Raw genomic sequence first — 15,766 nt, 5'->3', positions numbered from 1 at the left:
GGCAGAGGACATGCGGGAGCCTCTGAGCTTGACTCTCCGTTTTGCTGTGAAACTAAAGCTGCTCTGAGGACTTCCCTGGCGTCCACGGGTTCAGACTGCTTCCACTGTGGGGAACTAGGCTCCAGCAAAAACAAAAACTGCTCAAAAAGTAACCTCTAATAAAAAATGTTATAGAACATATTTTTAATGTTTTGAGTTTTAAAAATTCCCACTTATACTACTAAGCTCTTTTTTTTTGTTAAAGTTTAAGAGGCAGGCAATTCAAATAACAAAACAACCACAACAAAGTCTTTCCTTGGCATTTGTTTTCAACTTAGTAAAGACCTCTACCCACAGGCCCAAGGGCCAGGCAGGGGTCCAGACAGGGCAGGACTGAAACAATTCTACACCACGCAGATTTGCGTCTGGGGAGCCTGACTTATTTCTGCCTGTTTGTAAAGTGGGGCTGTGAACGCCTGGCTGGCTCAGGGCCAAGAAGAGCAAACAGAGGGCCCCAAGGCCAAGGAGGAAGTGCTCACATCCGGGAGGGCTTGAGGAGGGAGGGACCGGGGAGGAGGCACCTCCGACACGGGACAGAGCCTGGAGCCACCCTGCGACACTGGGGGTCCGGATGGACCCCACAGCACCAACATCCCACTAACTCCGGAGGGGCCCCAGGGTACTGAGCTCCAGGCCCACCCCCACCTCCTTGTCCTAGTCACCCCGGGTCCTGCCCAAGGACTGTCCTAGCGCCCCCAAGCCAGCTGGCACCCACACGGTGCAGATGCAAACCTTCCCCAGGGACCTGATCCTGCCTCTGCTCTGCAGTTGTGCAAACAAGGAGGGCCAGAGCCCAGGTCTGGCAGCCCCTCCCTGGGGCCCCAAATCAGATGCCTCTCCCAGGGCGTCACCATGATTCCATCCCAGCCTCCACCCCAACGCCAGGGCTATGGTTCCGCACCTGCCCACCCTCCCTCTGTCCCCTCCTTCCTCCAAAGAGCTCTGGAGCTGCTGGGCAGGGTCTTCCTCAACTCACTTCCCCCTGAATGCCCGCAATGCGTGTCACCTCCAGGCAGGCAGGAGTGGGAGCAACCAGGGCAGCCAGGGGAACGTGTGGCCCCTTGGTGGCACTCCCGCTTTCCCATTTTTAGCAAAGACACGGAGATGAAAAGTGTTTCACTTTCCTCTTTTCTATCAGAAAAGAAACAAAGACAGCCCAGTGGAGCATGCATGATGCCACACGGCACTGCCCACTGGTCTCTGGTCAGGGAGGTGAAGGGGCGGTACTGGGTGGTACTGGCCCTCACAGTTGGCCAGCTGCGTCCTTGCAGGGGTTCGAGTTGAGGATACCAAAGCTCTGAGTTTTCTAGAGAAGCCGGCAATCCAGAGTTTAATGTGAAATCTCTTGAAATTTGACTGGCAGCACCCAACTGAAATGGCCACCACACAGGCCAGCTCAGGAGGGCAGAGCAGGTGGTGGGCCTGACCCCATCCTGGAAGGACTCTGTGTGCCCCATTCTCTCTCCCACCTCTCTCTGCCCCTCTGCCCATGCCAACCTGCAACTCCCTCAATCCTTGAACCCCAGAAGCTCCAGGGAAAAGTAGACAGTTGGCCCAGGGAGCCCTTCCTGTGACCCCATCCCCCACGTCCTCTCAGCTGGCCAGTGGCAGGGACACTGCCTCTTGTGACCAGAGATCCTGCACCCCAAGATCCTCTCCACCATCTTCCTCTCTCCCTGCACTCCCAGCAGTGGCATCTGGAATGTTACCACCCTGTCACGCACCACCTCTCCCCCTCCATTCCAGCTACTCCTGCCCCAAACCACAGGATGAGTTGGCCAGGGCTGGGCCCACGGCTAACCAAAGCAAGCACTGCCTCCTCCCTGCTAACCTCTGAAGCAGACACTAAGCTAATGACAAGAGCAGGGAGGAAGCCACACACACCTGGGTCATAGAGTCACTTTCAGATGGTGCAACCACCCCCCACTGGGACATCAGGAAAACTTCAGAGGAAGTGACACTTGGGTCAAGTCCTGGAGAGGGAGCAGGTGAGCCAGGGACAGAGGGTGGGGCATGAGGGATGCTCCAAGGAGAGGTGGTATCTCAGAAGACCCCAGAGATGGGAGAGCTCAGCAGGTACAGAAACAGACAGTGGTCCCCCAAAGCTGGCCAGTGACCCCTGGGGGGAGAGAATGGGGGTGAAGGACGAGCTGGAGAATGGAGCCAGGAGCTTGTCACACAGGCCTGGGACTGAGACAGAGCCTGGACTTGTCCTAGGGGCAGGGTGGCCTTGGGAGACCCTGAGTCAGGGCTGGTGTGTGAGGAGTCACCCGGGGGCTGTGGATGGAGGGGCTTCTCTGCCTACGTCTTGCCTCCCAGCCCAAGCCCACCATTCACCCTGCTGCCCCAAGAGTCAGTCTTCTTAAGCAGGAGTCCACGGCCCTGCCAGACCCAGCGGGGCCCCTCCTATGGGAGAAAAATTCAACTCCCGGGACTTCCCTGCCGGTCCAGTGGTTGAGACTCCACGCTTCCACTGCAGGGGGCATGGATTCGATCCCTGATCAGGGAACTAAGATCCGGCATGGCACGTGGGGCAACCAGAAAAAAAAAAGATTCAACTCCCTAGCAAGGCCTCTGAAGCCCTCAGGGGTCTGGAACTTTCCTCGCCTAACTCCCACTGCCTCTTGGAGCTCTAGGCTGCACCTGCCCAGGCCAGTACTGCTGGCTGGGCCCACCTGGACCTTCCCTCCACCTCGCCTGCACCAGCCTGTCCCAGCAACATGCCACCTCTGCCCCATGAAGAAAGGCGACTCGTGGACAAATGGGGAGCCTAAGTAGACACCAAATTCTGGAGGGCAACCAGCTTTATCGTCATCCACCCAAACTCCAGATACATGGGCTGCTCTAAGCCAGACGTCCCACCAAGAGGAATTCACCTTACAGATGTTTCCACACATGACCAAACCAAGCGTGTTCAAGGTTACTCACTGAAAAGCTGTTTTATGTGCAAAAGCGGGCTGTGCCCTAATTCCGCCAATAAGGAGCTAGTTAGATTAAGTTACACCTACATGACAGGTAAGAGGGAGGAAGGGTCTCGGAGAAGCCTCGTTAGATGAGAAAAGGCTCAGAATGATGGGAGACGGGTTACCGTACCTGCAGGCCCGGTGGAGACCACCCTTGGGGGGAGGCCCGGGAAACCAGAAGCTTCCACGGCCCCTGAGAGGAGAACCAGCGATTGGAGGAAAGTCACAGTGACACCTCTGTGCCTTCTGAATTTAAAACCATGTCCAAGGACTTCCCTGGTGGTCCAGTTGATAAAACTCTGCTCCCAATGCGGGGAGCACGGGTTCTATCCTAGGTCGGGGAGCACAGATCCCGCAAGCCCCACGAAACCATGTCAACCATGTCAAATATTAATAAATCCACAGTCTTTAAAATGTACTCAAATGAAGTAAGCCAGAAAGAAAAACACCAATACAGTATACTAACACATATATATGGAATTTAGGAAGATGGCAATGACGACCCTGTATGCAAGACAGGAAAAAAGACACAGATGTGTATAACGGACTTTTGGACTCAGAGGGAGAGGGAGAGGGTGCGATGATTTGGGAGAATGGGAATTCTAACATGTATACTATCATGTAAGAATTGAATCGCCAGTTCATGTCTGACGTAGGGTGCAGCCTGCTTGGGGCTGGTGCATGGGGATGACCCAGAGAGATGTTGTGGGGAGGGAGGTGGGAGGGGGGGTCATGTTTGGGAACGCATGTAAGAATTAAAGATTTTAAAATTTAAAAAATTAAAAATAAAATAAAATATTTAAAATAAATAAATAAATAAATAAATAAATAAAAATAAAATAAAATGTACTCAAAGCACAGCTGAAACAAAGGTGCTGAGCAAAGCCTTCTCTGAACTCACCACAGCAAGGCTACCATCTCTGCTGGTTCCTATGGGCGGGAGAAAGGCAGGGGAACAGAGTGGGAGAGGCTGTTCCAGGAACGGACTGCAGGCAAGGGACAATGGGGAGGCCAGAGGAGCCACCCTGCTCCCCACACGTCTGTGTGTCCTGAGGGCAGGCCCTGTGCCTCTGCTCCTCCAGGTCCCCCGAGGCCAGGCCAGGCCCCACCCGACCCGGAGCCTCTGGACGGGGTTGAACTGTGTCCCCTGACACAATTCAGATCAGCTAAAGCCTGACCCTGGAACCTGTGACTGTGATCTGATTTGGAACCAAGGTGTTTGCAAATGTGGTCAAGTTAAGGTGAGGTTATTATCAGGGCTGTGTTCCCATAACTGGTATCCTTAGAGGAAGGTGGAGGTCTGGACACACGAGGGGAAAAGGCCATACGACACGGAGGCAGAGCCTGGAGTGACGCTGTGACAAGACACACAGGCACTGCCTGCAGCCTGGATGCTGGACAAGGAAAGAAAGGCCCTTTCCCCTAGAGCCTTCAGAGGGAGCATGGCCCTGCCGACCTGTGGTGTGGGGCTTGCGGCCTCCAGATGTGAAAGCATATGCATTTCTGTGTTTTAAGGCACCCAGGCGTGGTCATGTGTTACAATGACGCCAAGAAACCAAGACAGCATGTGGCCTGAGGCCCCTGCCCGAGTGACCTGAGCACTCCCCCAGAAGGCAGCAGGGAGCGGCCGGGCTGAGTCCCCACGGCCTGCAGCCAAGCTCAGGTCCTGCTCTCCAGTCCAGCCAGCCCAGGCCAGGCCCCCAGCAGCCTTGGTGGCAGCTCCACTGATGACTGCCCCCTGCCCACCCTACCCACAGCCCTCCAGCATGAGGCCAACATCTCCAACTCTGATAGGAAAATGTCAGTGCTAAAATGGAACACCTCCACGTGAGTTCCGGGGAACTGGGGGAGGCGGGGCAAGGGGGTTGTTTCCTTTACCCAACGGTGAAAGCAGAACTGCCTAAAGGAGAAGGTGGCAGTGCCAAGTCCAACCAATTTCCAGGACACGTGAAGTCCTCTGTGGGGTTTCCACCAGCACCCAAACACGGGCAGAACCACTGGGCTTGCTGCCAGGGTCCAGGCGGGTTTCCACAGGGCAGCCAGCTCTAAGCATGCCTCACGGCTTGTGCCAGAAGCTCCCCAGACCTGTCCCTTCTGAATGAGGTTCAACCCAGAGAAGCAAAAGCAGGTCAGGACAGTGACTTTGGGACAGAGTGCCACCCCTGCCTTGGAGCTACAGGTGGCAGTTGAAAAGGTGCCCGTGGCGGGGGCATCCATAAAGCAGGATCTGAACCGGAGTCTGAAGGCAAGCCAGGAAGGAGACTGGTGGGGCGGGGGCTGCCACTGCTGGTGAGAAAGGAGCTCCGGGCTCATCTGGGGGCACGCACCTGCCAGGAGGACCACATGGGTTGGGGGCACGTGGGCTGGTTCACACCTGGCAGCCTCCACCATGAGGCCCTGAAAGCCAGAGTCAGGCACATATGAACACCCCATCTTCCTACGTCAGGGGGACTCTGCCCAGCAGAAGGCTGTGTGGCACCGCTTGCCTTATCCAATTTGCTGGCTAAGAAGGTTCCAGCAAAGCTCCTTCAACCCCCAAAGACCCCAAAGGAGGCAAGGGGGGAGAAACAGCTGGGCCACCAAAGAGGCCCTGGGACCCTCCCAGGCCCCAAAGCAGGACAGGAGAATGAACCAGGGCAGGTGGCCCACCCAGCCCCACTGACCCCAAAAACCCAAAGCACCCTGAGCTGAGCAGACAGGAAGGTGAGCAGCGCCTGGCCCAACCACAGAAATCTGCTGGCAGGAGAAAGGGAAGCACCAGGCAGGCAAGAAGGCAAAGAGGAGCAAGTGCCCCAACTTGGGCGCTGGAGCTAGGTGGGTGAGTGCCAGGTGGGTGAGTGCCAGGCCTCACTGCCAACTCCCCCGGGCACCCATGATATGACCCTGCCAGGAGCCCATGTGGATACTCAAGAGGCCAGAGTCCCCGTCCCAGGTTCAGTTAACCACCTAACCTCCAACGTCAGCAAGACCTGGGCCAGGCCTGGGTACCCCTGGCTGCCTGAAGCCAGCCACAGCCAGCCCTGTTGCACATAGGGGCCGAGTCCCCCTACCACCTGACCCCGTCTGCCACAAGGGTGCCCACGTGGGGGAGGGGGATCCCAACAGCTGGTGGTTGGTACCTGCTCAGCTGGGAAGCCATGTGGGCTGGGACATCCCAGGTCCAGAGAGAAGCGACAGAGGCAGCTGCAGCTGACTCACCGGCCCTCTCCCACTGCAAGGACGGTCCCAACCCCTTGGCCTGGCGGGAAGCACCCTGGCTTCCTGGGCTGCCCAGTCTAACCAGGAAGGGGCCACTTCATCAGTCTAAGAAGCCTACCAAAAGCCAGTTGTCATAGAAACCTCATCTTGTATATAACAACAGTGGAGAAGGAAATCTTCTAGCCCTCCTGCTGCTGTTGCCCTGAGATCTAGAAGGCAGAGGTGCCCTCCTGAGTCAGCGCTGGGGACAAAGGCCAAGCCCCAGGCCTGGACCCAAAGCTTCCTGACACTCAGACAGAAGTGGGGTGGGGGGAGGCGGTCAAAAGCCAGAGTAAGTGAGACAGAGGGAGAGGTCTGAGCAGATGCAGAGCAGCTGGCATCTGAAACCTGTCCCCTAAGCCCACCCTGAGTGGTAGGGGCTGTTGAACCCCGGCAGGGAGGCAGATGGCTGATCAGCCCTCTCCTGGCCGACACCCTGCCCCCACCACACAGACCTTCCTCTCCACCGCTCAGGTGCACTGGCTTCTACTGTCTCCCCCCGCTGGGTCTGGGGGAAGAGGACCGGCTGGCAGAGATGCCCTGGTGCTGAGGCGAAGCAGCAGCCAGGGGAGAGGAGGCTGGACATGTCCTGAGTGTCACCCAGACCCAACACCATCCCTGCAGAGCCACGGCCACCCAGGCACCATGATGGGCGGCATAAATGAACGAACCCACCCAAGGGCGTACTTCCTAAAAACTGTCATCCTGGCTCAGCTCCCAGGCACCTGTTCGGCTAGCCTGCACAGACTTTGTGTTAAGAGGACAAGTCAGCCCCCGGCCCTGATGGGGCTTGGCAAAGGCAGCCTGCCACTTGGGCCCACAGAGACCCCCTGTCAGAGGCCAAGTGCCCTCGGTTCCTTCCCAGGGGCCTTCCTAATATGCAGATGGATTCTCACTAAAGGCACTAGTGGCCCCACCTTTATGCAAAAGAGAGAAGAACATTCCAGACTGATTAAGAACATCCCAGCCTGACCAGCACCACAGCCCCCGGTTCCACAGGGAGGCAGGCACCCAGCCCGGGAGGAAGTGGCAAGGCTACCCTCAGCTGGGCCATCAGGATGCCTGGAGCCTGGAGCTGGCAGGCAGGTGAGGGGCCCAGCCACCACACCACACCCACAACGTCTGCCTGGAGGGGAGTCAGGGCTGAGTCTGGGACGAAACGTCTCCCATGAGCCACCCCACCCATACAGCCTGACAGGTCCCGGCCAGGATGGCAGACCTCCCCCAGCCCCTTGGCCGCTACAACAGCACACCAAGATTTGCCCGCAGCCCCTGGGGACAGGTCCTGTCTGGCAGGGCCGGGCCAACCTGCTCACCGCCGGGTCCCACACTGGGCATGTGTGTCAGACGCTGAGCTGACCCCCGGGGGATGCAGAGTGGACAGAAGTCATCCCCACCCCACCCACCCAGGGCCCTGGTCCCCTCGCGTCAGCTGGGACCCCCTCCTCCGGCCCTCCCTGCTTCCCCTTCCCTGGGCCACAGGCCACTCAGGACGCGAACCACCTCAGAGGTTCTGGGCGCCCCAGACGCTCGGTCTGTTCTAGTCCCTCTCTCAACCTCAGGCTGGAAAGAAGGCCGCAATGCCCCAGATGCCCACTCCAGCCCTGGCCTCCAGAGCCACATGCTGAGACCTGCCAGTCCCACCTGCCCTGGTGCTCGGGCCAGGGTCCCCCAGACACCCCCCACCCCGGCTGCCCCACAGTTTCCCCATGGCTCCCAACTCACAGCCTGGCCTTCCCCCCGAGTCGGGCCTGGTCAGTGCACCTCCGGAAGGCTGAGAGGGGCACAGCTCGCCGGAGCAAGAGCATGGCGTCCACAGCCCCACAGTCCCTCCCGAAGCCACGACCAGATGGGGCTTAGAGAGGGCTCCCTGGCCTGCAGCGGTGCCCTTTGGACTCAGCTAGTCCCGCACAGGGGCATTGTTGCCTCCCTAAGCAACTGTGGCTTCCATCTCCACATGGCAGGCTGGGCAACCCCCTCCCCAGATAAAAGGCGGTGCCCAGAAGCCCATCCCAACACTCCAAATACTGCAGGTTCCCTGACCTTTTTTTGTTCAAATTTTTGTTTTTTATTTTTAAGTTTTTTGGTTGTGTCACCAGGTTTGCAGAATCTTAGTTCCCCAACCAGGGGTTGAACCTAGACCCTCGGCAGTGAAAGTGCTGTGTCCTAACCACTGGGCGGCCAAGGAACTCCCTCCTTGACTTTTGAAGCTCCTGTAAAATTTTAAGAAACTGGAGTAGAAAGAGATGTTGGAAGTTAGCCGGTTCAAGCCCCAACTTCTACCCGGGAGGAAGGGAGGAAGGGCGGCAGGCCGCCAATAGTCAGAACCAGAAGACACCAGGGGTACCGATCCGAGAAGGAAGGACAGGTTGGGGGAGGCAGCCTGCGGGGCTCTATGAAGGTCAACAACTGCCCTCCCCACCTCCCCTATACACCAACCAGGTGATGACTGTGACCCCACACCAACAAGAGAAGCAGGCACCGTTTGCCCCAACAGGTTCTAAGTTCATTTGGCTTAAAGATACAACAGTCCTCAATGGAACAAACAGAGAATCCTGATACCAACCTGTACCTGAAGAACTTTCTAAATGATACATCTACCAATGGCATGGGGAGGATTCACATGGCATGCGATGCCGAGCACAGGACCATAAAACATGGGAAAATGGACTGAAACCCACAACTGAGACAAGGCTATCTAGAGAAGTGCTTTTAGACAAACCACAGAAGTTAAGACTGAAATGAAGCGTTGTTGGAGGGAAGACATGTTTCACATTTGGAGAATGAGCCACTAAATGATATGCAGCGTCAACTACTTAAAACCTGGAGAGAGCTACAAGCTAAACCCAGTGGAACTTAGATTTTTTTTTCTTAATTAGAGAAAAACAGAATTCAGGGAGGGGAGAAAATCTGTAAGAAATGATGCAAAATTAACTGTCTAAAACCCCTCCCACAGCTCAGTCCTGTCAGGGAAGCTGGACCAGGCCTCCACCGCCACTGGACTCCAGCCATGAGCAGACCTTTCCACAAACAGAACCATCTGATGCCAGTCTAGCTATATGAGTGAACAATTTTGAAGCTGAAGAACCATAAGTTGCTATTTCCTTTCTATTAAATTAACCAAGAACCATTTAAAATGACAAAACCAGATGTCTGGAAAGGTTCATAGCAACATTATTCATAATAACTGAAAGGTGGAAACCCAGGTATCCATCATCGGATAAATAACAAATGGTCCATCAACACAATGGACCATTCAGTTCAGTTCAGTTCAGTCACTCAGTTGTGTCCAACTCTTTGCGACCCCATGAATCACAGCATGCCAGGCCTCCCTGTTCGTCACCAACTCCCTGAGTTCACTCAGACTCACATCCATTGAGTCAGTGATGCCATCCAGCCATCTCATCCTTGGTCGTCCCCTTCTCCTCCTGTCTCCAATCCCTCCCAGCATCAGAGTCTTTTCCAATGAGTCAACTCTTCACATGAGGTAGCCAAAGTACTGGAGTTTCAGCCTTAGCATCATTCCTTCCAAAGAAATCCCAGGGCTGATCTCCTTCAGAATGGACTGCTTGGATCTCCTTGCAGTCCAAGGGACTCTCAAGAGTCTTCTCCAACACCATAGTTCAAAAGCATCAATTCTTCGGCACTCAGCTTTCTTCACAGTCCAACTCTCACATCCATACATGACCACTGGAAAAACCATAGCTTTGACTAGACGGACCTTTGTTGGCAAAGTAATGGCTCTGCTTTTCAATATGCTATCTAGGTTGGTCATAACTGTTCTTCCAAGGAGTAAGCATCTTTTAATTTCATGGCTACAGTCACCATCTGCAGTGATTTTGGAGCCCAAAAAAATAAAGTCTGACACTGTTTCCACTGTTTCTCCATCTATTTGCCATGAAGTGATGGGACCAGATGCCATGATCTTCGTTTTCTGAACATTGAGCTTTAAGCCAATTTTTTCACTCTCCTCTTTCACTTTCATCAAGAGGCTTTTTAGTTCCTCTTCACTTTCTGCCGTAAGGGTGGTGTCATCTGCATATCTGAGGTTATTGATATTTCTCCCGGCAATCTTGATTCCAGCTTGTGCTTATTCCAGCCCAGCATTTCTCATGATGTACTCTGCATATAAGTTAAATAAGCAGGGTGACAATATACAGCCTTGACGTACTCCTTTTCCTATTTGGAACCAGTCTGTTGTTCCATGTCCAGTTCTAACTGTTGCTTCCCGACCTGCATACAGGTTTCTCAAGAGGCAAGTCAGGTGGTCTGGTATTCCCATCTCTTTCAGAATTTTCCACAGTTTATTGTGATCCACACAGTCAAAGACTTTGGCATAGTCAATAAAGCAGAAACAGATGTTTTTCTGGAACTCTCTTGCTTTTTCAATGATCTAGCAGATGCTGGCAATGGATCTCTGGTTCCTCTGCCTTTTTTAAAACCAGCTTGAACATCTGGAAGTTCACATGATTTGACCATAAAAAGGAATGCAGTACTGATACACACCGATAAAAGGAATGTTCATGGGTTGAGGTCTGGGGAAGTCATTCTGGCTTATACATGAGTTACCTTGAATTCGATGCTGACTAAAATAGCCTGTCTGTGGTCTAGCAGACAAACACTGTGCATCTGCTTTAATTACTAAAGGAAAGGGTGCACTGACCAGAAGTAAAGAGTGTTCATGTTCAAAATAAAGCCTAGCGATTTCCCTGGTGGTCCAGCGGCTAAGACTCTGAGCTCTCAATTCCAGGGGTCTGGGTTTGATCCCTGGTGGGGGAACTAGATGGCACATGCTACAACAAAGAGTTCCAGTGCCGCGGCTGAAGATGGAAGATCCCACTGGCTGCAGCTGAGACCCAGAGAAGTCAGATAAATAAAGAAAAAATAAGGGTTAAACACCTCCTCCCTGGGACGCCAATGCTCACTACTCCTTCAACAGTCAGACTCCCTTCCCAGGTGCCAAGGCCATACTGATGGGCTGGGTACGTGGGGATCTGGTTTTCTGAAACCGGAGGGAAGGTCTCCTTGACTTGATGTTCTCTGCACTGACAAGACAGAAAACTGTGCTGAAAATCCTGCTTCTCCGGAGCAGATCGTCAGAGCAAATCCTCTGGGCTACAATCCTCAGTTTGGCTCACATCAAACTTTTTCCTATTCCTGTTATACACTGTTTAATATCAGTTACTTGCCTCAACAACACAACGTGGATGAACTCTGAAAACACACTGAGTGAAAGAAGCCAGTCATGCATAAGAGCATTTTGTATATGAGTCCACTGATCTAGAACACCCAGAACAGGCAGATCCTAGAGACACACAGACAGTAGACTGGCAGTTGCCAGGGGCTGGGAAAGGGAGGTAGGGAGTGAAAACACCCACGAGGTTGTGTCTGGGGTGCAGTTTGTGGGGAAATAACCACTATGTCCTTCAGCTCTCAAGGTCATCTGGAAACTGAAGAAGGTGGAGAAGGCAGCATGCTTCCTTCCACCTGCCCCACACCTGCCCAGGGAGTAGGGGCTACACCCGAGTCGCCAAGGAGCAAGGCAGGAAGTGACAGACAAGGTCCTGGAGCTCAGAGAATCAACTGGCCCAACTGATGGTAGGCACCCAGGAGAGAAGGTGAGCAGAGAGCTGAATGGCTTTTCCTAGAACTGGAGGCCAGTTTCCTCCCACGGCTTCCCTGGTGCCTCAGATGGTAGAATCTGCCTGCAATGTGAGAGACCCGGGTTCGATCCCTCAGTTGGGAAGATCCCCTGGAGAAGGGAGTGGCAACCCACTCCAGTACTCTTACCTGGAAAACCCCGTGAACAGAGGAACCTGGAGGGCTACAGTCCACGAGGTCTCACAGAGTCAGAAACGACGGAGTGACTAACACTTTCACTTTCCTCCCACGGAAGCCCACCTCCAAGGGCAGAGAAAGCTGGGAGGGGCAGAGATATACTCTGGGGACATAAAGAACTCCTAACAGTGAGAAAACCAAAGCTGCAATTTTTTTAAATGGGAAAAGACCTGAGCAGACACATGGCTAAAGATACATAGGTGACAAACACAAATATGAAATGATGCTCGACACTGTTAGACATTAGGAAACTGCAGATAAACACCACCGTGAGATCCTCTCACACCTCAGCACGGCTAAAACTGAAAAGCCCGGCTGTACCAAGTGCTGGTAAGGCTGTGGAGAAACCGGGACTCCCAGGCGCTGCTGAAAACGAGCAGGAACAAACACGAAATGCACAACCACCTGGCGAGACAGTCTGGCAGTTTCTTAAACAGTTAAACCTACACCTACCATCCCATCCAATGTTGTCCCCTGAGTATGTCCCCTCAGAGGCCGGCACACCACTGCTCATGGCAGCGTTTCCTGTAACAGCCCACAGCTGGACACGACTCAAATGCCCATCCACAGATGAACGAACGGACAGACCAAGGTCCATCCACCCGTGCAAGGGAATGCTACTTGGCAATAAAAGGAATGAATGCTGGTCCTTACAGCAACGTGGGGGAATCTCAAAATGATCACACCAAGCGAAAGAGGACAGGGCAGACAGAAAAGAGCTCTGACTGCATGGCTCCACTTCTACAACACTCTCGATTCACTTCAGTTGCTCAGTCATGTCCAACTCTTTGCGACCGCATGGACTGCAGCACACTAGGCTTCCCTGTCCATCACCAACTTCCAGAGCTTGCTCAAACTCATGTCCATCAAGTCAGCGATGCCATCCCATCATCGCATCCTCTGTCATCGCTTCTCCTCCTGCCTTTAATCTTTCCCAGCATCAGCATCTTTTCAAATGAGTCAATTCTTCCTATCAGGTGGCCAAAGTTGGGCCATCAAAGTTCAACCAAAGTTGAACTTCAGCTTCAGCATTAGACCTTCCAATGACTATTCAGGACTGATTTCCTTTAGGATGGACTGGTTGAATCTCCTTGCTGTCCAAGGGACTCTCAAAAGTCTTCTCCAACACCACAGTTCAAAAGCATTAATTCTTCAGTGCTCAGCTTTCTTTATGGTCCAACTCTCACATCCATACATGACAACTGGAAAAACACAGCTTTGACTAGACAGACCTTTGTTGGCAAAGTAATGTCTCTGCTGCTATTTAATATGCTATGTAGGCTTGTCATACCTTTTCTTCCAAGGAGCAAGCGTCTCTTAATTTCATGGCTGCAATCACCATCGGCAGTGATTTTGGAGCCCCAAAATACAAAGTCTGTCACTGTTTCCATTGTTTCCCCATCTATTTGCCATGAAGTAATGGGATCGGAAGCCATGATCTTCGTTTTTTGAATGTTGAGTTTTAAGCCAGCTTTTTCACTCTCCTCTCTCACTTTCCTCTTTAACATTCTAGAAGATGCAAACTAATCTACAGGGACAGTGAGTCAGTGGCTGCCTAGGAAGGAGGGCGGGATTATCAGGAGATGAGGAGAAACTCTTAAAATGATGGCTGTGCTCATGACCTCGATTATGGTGATGATTTTCCAAGTGTTTACATATGCCCAAATGGATCAAGCCACTCACTTTAAATGTGTACAGTTACATAAATTATATGTCAATAATGAAATAAATAAATACCCCACCCACCCACCCCGACAGCTGCTGTGTGAAGAATCACGTGGTGGTGGCAAACACCTGGGGGTTCTTCTCAGTCACTGAATCTACGAGAGGTTACTGGCACTCAGTCCATTTCCAAGAGCGTCTCACCCACCAGCTTCAGGACCACAAGCAGGAAGGAGGCGGCCAGGCTGCCCGGACCTCCAGGTATGGCCTCACTAACAGCCCTACCAGGCCAGATTGCCAGGCACCACCAGGCAGCAATCACAGCCCTCTCAGCCCAAGGGATCCACAGTGGAGCCCTCAGGAGCAGCCCAGCAGGCCCTGAGGACTTCCCCAGAGTCAGGCAGAATATGGCCAGTGGTCCATACGGTGACACCCAGTCTCACTGTGGAAGGGGCTCCCAGACATCCTTGAGAATAGAGGAGGATGCCCTCCAAAGACACTGTCCTGGAGGTCTGGGGGGTGCAGAAGCTAGAGTAGACCATGAAGGGGCTGAGGACAGAACAAGGGCAACCATCTCAACCTCTAGAACCCCAGCCCTGCCCAATATCCTGGGCATCGAACAGCCCATCCTGCTGGACATCACCTGCAGACCACATCAGCAGATGGCCCCCCCAGAAAGCCAGTGTGGAAATTCCAAGGGCAAGCTGGCCCAGGAGACAGTCAGGGTTCAAGCCGTGGCTCTGCCACACCAGCCACTTGCCCCTAAGTCAGCCACTGCCCCTCTGGACTCTGTTTCCTCACCTGTAACCTGGAGGGTCCATGGAGAGCTGAGAGTTCCTCGAAGCTGTGACACTCTAAGAGGACTTCCAGGACCTAGGAGAAGCCAAGTACACTGGCTTCTGGCTCCTGGGCTGGCCAGAGGATACAACCAACAGAGGCACTGATAGCAGAACAGTGACAAGCCACCAACTGGGAGAAAATATTTATAAATCACGTGTCTGATAAAGGACTTGCATCCAATAACCAACAATCCAGCATGGAAATGAGCAGAAGATCTGAAGGGACGCTTCATAAACGAAGACACACAGATAGCAAATAAGCACATGAGAAAGATGCCTGTGTCACAGGTTACTAGGGAATCGCACACTCAAATGACAACAAGCTACACTCACACTCACCCTACCAGCCAAGATCCCGATGTGACAACGCCAGACACTGGCGAGGACACAGAGTGGCAGGAGCTCCCAGTAAACCCTGAAGGATACAACGTGGTGTGGGCACGGTAGAAGAGTGTAGAGACCTCCCACAAAACTAGGAATTCAATGCACTCTCTTCCATATTAACTATCTAATAACAAAAGTAAAAAGAAGGCTGAGCACCAAAGAACTGATACTTTCAAACTGTGGTGCTGGAGAACACTCTTGAGAGTCACTTGCATAGCAAGGAGATCACACCAGTCAGTCCTAAAGGAAATCAACCCTGAATATTCATTGGAAGAACTGATGCTGAAGCTGAAGCTCCAATATTTTGGCCACCTGATGCAAAGAGCTGACTCATTAGACAAGACCCTGATGCTTCGAAAGATCGAAGGTAGGAAAAAAAGGGAGTGACAGAGAATGAAATGGTTGGATAGCATTATCAACTCAACGAACATGAATATGAGCAAACTTCGGGAGATGGTGAAGGACAAGGAAGCCTAGTGTGCTGCAGTCCATGGGGTTGCAAAGAGTCTATTATGACTGAGCAACTGAATAACAACAGCAAAAAACTTAGTAGGTACATGGGAACAATTACAAGCAAAATCAAGTCCACAAATTATCACTGCTATGGCTGAGATAAGACTATCCCCTCTAGGAATTCCCTGGCAGTCCAGTAATTAGGACTCAGGTGGCTCAGATTGTAAAAATTCTGCCTGCCACGCAGGAGACCCAGGGTCTCCTGGGTCAGAAGATCCCCTGGAGAAGGGAATGGCAACCCACTTCAGTATTCTTGCCTGGAGAATTCCATGGACAGAGGAGCCTGGCGGG

At 53.0% G+C, this 15,766-nt stretch overlaps 1 protein-coding gene across 3 annotated transcripts in view; it reads right to left on the bottom strand.

Annotated features, from left to right (window-relative positions):
• Window positions 1-15,766, bottom strand: part of ACOT7 (acyl-CoA thioesterase 7) — a 103,168-nt gene that overhangs the window by 62,205 nt on the left and 25,197 nt on the right. Inside the window, exon 1 of one of the 3 annotated variants that reach the window (XM_069544817.1) lies at window positions 6,122-6,218. The exons of the other annotated variants lie outside the window; for them this stretch is intronic. Coding sequence (XP_069400918.1) covers window positions 6,122-6,141 — 20 coding nt within the window. The 5' untranslated portion in view covers window positions 6,142-6,218. Of the gene's footprint in view, window positions 1-6,121; window positions 6,219-15,766 lie in introns of those variants that run through there. 3 annotated transcript variants of the gene reach the window in all.

The sequence above is a fragment of the Ovis canadensis genome, chromosome 12 (assembly GCF_042477335.2).
Source record: "Ovis canadensis isolate MfBH-ARS-UI-01 breed Bighorn chromosome 12, ARS-UI_OviCan_v2, whole genome shotgun sequence".
Lineage (NCBI taxonomy): Eukaryota > Metazoa > Chordata > Mammalia > Artiodactyla > Bovidae > Ovis > Ovis canadensis.
The sequence above is the reverse complement of the archived record's forward strand: the minus strand, read 5'-3'. Positions and strand labels throughout refer to the sequence as shown.